The following is a 7,632-nucleotide window of genomic DNA, read 5'->3' on the forward strand; positions in this document are numbered from 1 at the left end:
ATTAACAAGTGCCTGTGCATTTTAGATGATAATAAATGATATCATAATTCAAACTTGTAGCACGCCGTACAGTATTCGCTCATCCTCGAAGAAAGAGAACAATTCCGAGGTGTGAGGAACGACAAGCATGCAGTGAGCCGGTGCCAACAATTGCCCAAGCTCTGCGGTCCTCTATTTATTAAGGTGTTATCAGCAAATAAACGAGTGTTTACATTTGGGAGGAAACCAGAGCACCTGGAGACAACCCACACGTGCGAAGGGTAAACACTCTTATCCCACACAGGTGGAACAAGTGGAGCCCACACATTTGGTGTAATGCATTTCTCCTGGCGAGCCAGAGTATGGCACCTCGTCACCCGCGGGAAGGGAGTTTCACAACATTTGGGCGAACCACCAACTCTCGCTGCCTCCATAGCGCTGGGTTACAGGCGTGCGCCACCACCGCCCAGCTACATTTTACATGTATAGTGTTTACATATACACACTACTACAGTGTTAATGTTTAAAAAATATATGATATCCAGTATTGTATATTTGTCTATTATCAGACGAAACAAAATTAGCAACAATGCAGTATCTTGCCTCTTCCAATACGGACAAATTTAAAAGTGCAAGTTCGCTGCACGGTTGAATTTAGCAACTCCGGCAGCTTCGGAGAGAAGCTTGCTCATCCCACCGATCCTGCCAACTTGTTAAAAAGTCTCTCTCTCTGTCCCCCACTCCATGCCCTGCAGGTCCCAGTCATGTCCTGGTTCGATGACATGACGGACACAGAGCTACTGGATCTCATTCCGTTTTTTGAGGAACTGAGCGAAGCTGACAATGTTTACACGGCCATCTACCAGCAGCGCAACAGGTAGCGTCCATGTCGGCATGACATTTCGAAGGAGCGAACGAAACGAGCGACACACGGGGACGGTGTCCCCGGCCAGCGGCTGCCGTCTCGCGTATGGCGCAGGAGCAGCAAGCGTCGTCCGCACAGGTGCCTGGACCTCGGCTGACCGCACGCGCACGTGGGCCTTGAGCCCTCAGTGACAACGGCGTGCAGGCTGTTCAGATCAACCTGAATCACACCCCCCCCCCCCACTCCAGCCACGTTGATCCCCTATACTGCCACGGATTAATTCCAAAATTGTAGAACCTTTTATTTTATCATCAATTGGTCATCTTCATTTCATTGCCATGATATTTTGGATTATTGTCATCTCACCATCATGATTGTCATCATCTTTCTTTGAGCCTAATGCTTTTCCCGCATAATACAGCAAAGCCAATGCATATTTTTTTTTACATTTCAATATATAGTAATAAAAGGGAAGATAGATTTTTACGAAATTATAAATATATCTTAAATATAAAAATAGCACACTATGCCTTAAACATGCTCGCGTGGGCAGTATGGGGACTTGAAGGACCATGTTTGACCTGATATTCAGGGAGGCTCAAAACGCCGCTTGTGAGTCTGTGCTGGACCGCTGCGATGAATCACGACCCATGTGATCATTCAATTATTCTCAAGCGTGACCTTTAAAATGGCCGCTCGGGGGATGGGTTTGAACGAGGCGTGAGTTATAGTGTAACTGCATGCGCGGCATCCACTCGTCCATCCCGCGTCCACTCCAAACCAACGTGATGAGCACCTACATTCGGCTGCCTTAAGGTTTGCCTTATTCCTCCGCACTTGTGCGATGCGTAAAAATAATCACTTTTTACTCCGGCGTTCGTGTCCTCGGTTGAGTTTGTCGGGTTGTACTTTGCGTGGCGTGGTTCGGCATGGCGTTCAATGTTTTGCTCCACGAAAACACATGGGAGAAAATTTGTTTTTTTTCACCGAGAGTCACCAGTGAAATTGGACATGACGGTTTTTGGCTTTTGCTCAAAGCACATGGAAAGAACTGTGGTCGTTAATGTCGAGAAAACGATTCGTTCCACCACAAATTGGGTGCAAGGAATACTTGGCGTTCGTATGTTTTTTGTTTTATTAGCTATAGTGACCGATCCAATGTTATATAGTTATACTTATATTTCATGCTATATGTTATGTACTCAGAATAATTGTGTGTCGTATCTTTCTTGCTGTTCTACACATTTCCTTCAAATATATTTTATGGGTTTCTTGGCACTAAAGTGTGTTCAAACGGTCGTGTTAACCTGAGACGTCCACTGTGCGCTTACCCGACGCTTATTCCGTTAGGTTTTGTGAATCGCCTCGTGATGGACAAGTGCCTTGCGTTATTTTCTTGTTCGTGGATTTTTTTAATCATTTCTCTGCACCAACAAAACCCATATCCATACACCCAGTTTTACACACGACCGTACATACGCTTTAGAGAATGTGTGCTTATACGTTTGTGTATGTGTTGAAAGGGGGAGTGCTAATTTATTGTCACTCTCTACCACTTATGCTGGCAGACCAGGTGTTGCTGTAGCTGGATGAACACTGAATCACAGGTCCTTATTGGCTGTATCGAATTTTGTTTTATAGAGTGCTTGGGACAGGTGTATATTTACTGAACATTGGTAGCACCAAAGCGATATTTTGTAATGCGTGGGCGGTACGGTTTTACATTTTCGTGATGTTTTGTAAACGAAAAGAAGGGCTCTCATTTTCTAATCGCTGTTCTTAAAATAATTTTCTTTCTGTAGGATGCACTACCATGTTTCGGGAATGGACGTGTTTTAATTTGTTTTCTTGCTCACACTCGTCACTGTCAGGGTACGGAGCTCTCGGCGGTTGGCCTGGGCTTTTTCGACGACTTTTAAATAGCTGCATCACTTCACCCAACTGCAGGGGTCTCTCCCTGCCAGTTGTGCTGTGGCCTGTGTTTCCGTCTCATTGACCACCATCGCATTTTCTGCCGGGCTGATGAATTAAAATGTAAATCGAAAGCTGCCGTGCGTGTACAAGATCACGGCTGAGTACAGTCAACTCAGAACACTGAATTTGATGCAGTGTTGAATATTTGTGATGTAGATAAACGGATATGAGTGTGTGTTATGGATGATTCCTGGATCCACGTGGGTCGTTTTAGATTCCAGGTTTAGCACTGATGCATAAACTGAGTTCTTGGAGCACTCTCTTCATAAGTTACCTTTGACCACAAATTGCTAAGCTCATCAGTGGTCCCATACACTGTACAACATTCACACTTATAGGAATAATAAACCGTGAGTCAGCTTTACAATTGTATTGTACTTCAACACCCAGAGTGCACACTTGATTTGTCGTACAGTAAGCTCCTTTTCTGCACACGTTAATCACAATCGTACGACTACTTTATGCAAGATTTGGATAAAATATGTCGTAAGTCACTCCTCGCTCAACGTCGGCCCGCTTAACGTCGTTTCGCTGAAAAGTCGCCGATGAATCGCTGCCCACGTATGTGTTTAAAGTCGCGTGGTGTCACTCTTAGCGTTGCTGCCAGGGGGACGTACGTCACGAGGCCCCATCCCCGACCAGCCCAGTGCATTTCAACACGGCTGTGTTGTACGGCAAGTCCTTACTTTCTTTACGTGCGCGGTCAAGGTTTGATGCTGTATGCGGCAGCATACCCTCATCTCGGTTCGTTATGAACCGTTTTTATTTTGATTTTGGGGAGGTCATTTTATCACCGCATCCCTTGCTCAACGGTCATGCCAAAAGGCCGAGGAGTAGTGATCCCTACTGCTTCATGATGTGTAAAAGAAAGGTGATCACATTGCAAACCAAATTTGAATTTTTACACTGCTTTTACAGCAGGAGGTATGGAGTGCCTGTTATTAGTGTGGATTGCTCAAAATCAGCTCCACATTTCTCTAAGTTTAATGGTGATCCAGGCATAGACACGCAGTTTGTTTGAGGACTTAAAGGCCAAGGGTGGTTAATCGGGGTGTCGTTGCAGCTTTCAAAGCTCCCACGCACCTTCAACAAGGCATGGACATTTTTATTGAGGATGATGCAAGCAGGGAGTGCAGTGCTCAAGTGTGCATGAAAACCACTGATACTTTGCAAAGCTACAAGCAACTACATATGAAAGAAGAATAAAGTTGTGCAACAGTCATTGGATGCGTTCCTGTAGTTCCCAACACCTCCAATTAGCGTGGTTGGTTACATACGGTGTGAAATAAGTTCACCATACCTACTTAATCTATAAAAAGCTCCACAACCATCACTGGTGAGTTAACCCAACCTTTTCTCTAATCATAGCTACATGTAATCACCATTATTATTAGATTTTCTTTGAAATATGTACTCGAAACAAGTTTATATTCTTAAGAGTGATAGGAAATGTCCCAGGAACATTACCTCCTAGATTTACGTTGTTTTTTACAGGAAAATCGGTTTCGCTCAACAATATTTCACTTAAAGTTGCATTTTTTTCAGGAATGCAAACCCAACGTTAAGCGAGGAGTGACTAATTCCTGCAGCGGAGACGTGAGCGAATGCACCTGGCTTGAATTTGCTTAATGTGTATTGTCAGATTGCGCAGCGCGTGCTTGTAACCATATGTCTTGGGCCAGGGTGATCACTGGGACATTTTTAGGAGGGGAGGAGGGGGTGAGGTTGAAGCCCCCACTAATTGATGTTGGAGTCTCCATGATAAATTCCTGAGAATATGAATTTTACACGTGCCACCTTGTTGAGTCGAATGAGACCCCACCGTACGTTATGGAGGGAGGAGCGTTAAGCTTCCCCGCGTTCTCCAAAGCTGGTGACGCGCGCTCACGGAGCTGTACCTGCGTGGTAGCGCATTGTCGGAGGGGGTGGGGGGTGAACGATGCCCTCTTGAATGTACTGTAATGGTGAAGCCAGCCATGGTGACGATGACTGAGACCAAGTGCTATTTAGACAGTATAAATATCTATTTTGTATAAATGTTCTATTTTTTTTCATTTCTTGCTCTATGCAATTTTGACTCATTTCTGCCGATTTTTTTTGTTCTTTTTAATTTCAGTCAAGACGTGTTGTGCAAAGAGTTTGGATATTTACACTCTGTACGGCCACAACTTGTATGCTGCTCTTCTGTGTAGCCTAGAGCCTTACCTTGCACCCCACTTTCAAGTAACTGTCGTGGCTCCAGAAGACGCCGTTGGCTGCACCACCGCTTGTGTAACATCCAACCGCTTGACGCAAGCCTGAACACCTTGACTCCGAAAAATATAGTTTAATTTTTTTAAACATTGACGGAGCGATGTCGTTAGTGGTTTCACCAGCGACTCATGGAGTCAAGTGCTGTTCTTTCATTATTTTTGTCACCTTTGTTCGAAAATGTTGTATGTTGAAAAAAAATCAAATAAAACCACATGCATGTCACGAAAAATATACTCACAAAATGTGTGATTTTTATTCACTGCGGTGTGCGGGAAAGATATCTGCATCGAGAAGCCGTGGGGGTAAATATCTGGCTCGCCTTCATCGCAAAGGAGTGCCTAGGCGGTATGTGGGTACTGTAGGATTCCTTGCATTCTCACAATAAATATGCCCAGGGCTCGCAGACAAGGTCACGGTACTTTTAACGAAAGTTAGAGCCAAGACATGTTGGAACATTACCATGGAGTTGTGCTGGTGACAAGGGCAGATCATGCCCCCTCTTAAATGCAAGCAAACACTAGGCCGGTGTGGGTAAATGATGCCAACAATGTTGGTGGATGCCAAAAGGCCGTTACAAGATGAGACAAATGTTTTCCAATGTCTGCCATCGTGAACGTTGGTGGACAAGCTATAAATAAAATAAAAGGCTTTGTGCGAAAAATGTCAAGTGATGCCAGCTTGCTTCGCCATCTCCGATATTTAATTTAGTTTTCCTTGTGCTTGTAAAGAATGTCGAATAAACTCGTATATCTGGCGCTTAGTGTAAACATGCATAACATTGAATAATTGTAAAAAAAAAATCATGTCGGGTCAACGTGAGCTGCTTACATACAGTATGTTTGGCAGTGGGTGAGTGACCTGTCAGTTTACGTGGGTATGGTTTACATTTTTCTTCGACACTCGTGCTCACTTAATTAAAATTCATCGTTGGGTTTGAGATGTACACATGTGCACATTTGCATCACAGGCAGTGCCACTTCTAAATAAATGGGCAGAGGGCAGTATATTCATATTTAGTGGCATGCAAATTTAGTACAGCTTTTTTCCCCTAAAAAGACTATCGTTTAAAATAAAAGCCAAATGTATAGAACCCGTTTGGGATTACGCATGGCACTCGCCCTCAATTGCATGAAATTGGATGTAAAATGTCGCCCGCTACAAACTCGCGGAAGGTTAAAGGTTAAGTGGGTTGGCATCCTGACACATTTGCATGCAGGCCATAATGTAATAAATACACTTGCACTCATTGGAATTCCATCGCCGCCTGTCACCGATGTCTGGAATGCCACCCACTCCCTGATTTAATGGAGCCTTCGCGGACGGGGTTGCGTCAGGGCACGAGATGCAGAAGATATTGTCCGTCTGTCCGCCCGCCCGCTGATCAGTGTGCGCATAGGCCGCGTGCGTTTCGACGGCTGCGTCTCGTGCACGTATCTCGTATGCCATGGGAATGCAATGTGTGTAACGTCGGGATTGACTTTTGACAAGCATTTGGTCAAACCAGCTGAGATTGCGCCCGAACTAATCAGATGGCCCATGATGGACAGGAGGGCTACCTGTCAGGAGGGCAGGCGGAGAGGGCCTGCGGTGGTCGCGGTGATCTGGTGACTCAAGTTGTTGTTTCCAAGAGACATCTGGGATGAAATAAATAGAACAAAATACCATTTACGTTCTTCATTTTAAACATAACCCAATCACAAAGTGTTGCCTTAAACATGACACGTGTGCTTTTTGTGTTTTAGTTTGCCGTTGCCTCCCCCAAACCTCGGATTAGCACAGTTGGGGCATCCACATACACACTGCGTGGCGCCGCTGTGATGCTGCACTCACACTCTGTGTGTACAGGACGTGTCCGTGTTGTGAGATGCACGCGTGCGGCTGCGTGGCCGTGTGCGTCACGAGCACACAGCGACGATCGGCAACCCCCCCCCCCGCGGCCTCTTTCTGGGAACTGATTGAATATTCACGGCAGACCCTGCTCTGCTCAAGAGGCTGACTCGCTGTTGTATTGCGGCTGAATTCTCCACCATAGATGATAAAGTGGTTGGTGCCGAGTGCTGCATCCATACTGGCATACTGTAGTTGTAAATAGAATAGAAAACGATAGTTTTAAGTAAATGTTTCAGATTGACCAGAGTGGTGAAGTATGGTCAAACAACCCCCCGTGATCGACACGGTGTGTCTGATGTTGTGCGCAATGACACAAGCATAGCTGTGAAAAATGTGTCTCAGAGTACAGTAAATGCTTCAGTTTCGTCGGTATTGACTGGTAGAGTAACTTTAACCCACGCTCTTTTTACATCTTATCTCACGTGAGTGTGTGTGTGTACAAGGAGCAGATAATATAGTGTAGAATAGAACTTTGCCTTTGTGACATCAGGACAGTTCAGCTGAATCATCGTCACCCATTCTCATGCAACTGCTGGATCAAAACACAACTTTTGTGTTACATTGCTTTATCAGGCTGATGAAATACTGCATGTGAAAAAACGCGAAATTAAATGACACATTCAAAATATTTTCGCAGGCTAGTGAAATTCCATGGGAGGGCTGTTTGCACA

At 44.9% G+C, this 7,632-nt stretch overlaps 1 protein-coding gene across 3 annotated transcripts in view; it reads left to right on the forward strand.

Moving 5' to 3' along the window:
• The window catches only part of CTDSP1 (CTD small phosphatase 1), a 53,951-nt gene extending 48,637 nt beyond the window's left edge, over window positions 1-5,314 (forward strand). For all 3 annotated transcript variants that reach the window (XM_061557284.1, XM_061557283.1, XM_061557285.1), the window contains one exon: window positions 735-5,314. In XM_061557284.1, the coding sequence (XP_061413268.1) occupies window positions 735-860 (126 nt within the window). In that variant the 3' untranslated portion in view covers window positions 861-5,314. The remainder of the gene's footprint in view (window positions 1-734) is intronic.
• The last annotated feature ends 2,318 nt before the right edge of the window (window positions 5,315-7,632 follow it).

Source organism: Lethenteron reissneri, chromosome 23 (genome assembly GCF_015708825.2).
Source record: "Lethenteron reissneri isolate LAM-NWPU_2019-01 chromosome 23, ASM1570882v1, whole genome shotgun sequence".
Classification (NCBI taxonomy): Eukaryota; Metazoa; Chordata; class Hyperoartia; order Petromyzontiformes; family Petromyzontidae; genus Lethenteron; species Lethenteron reissneri.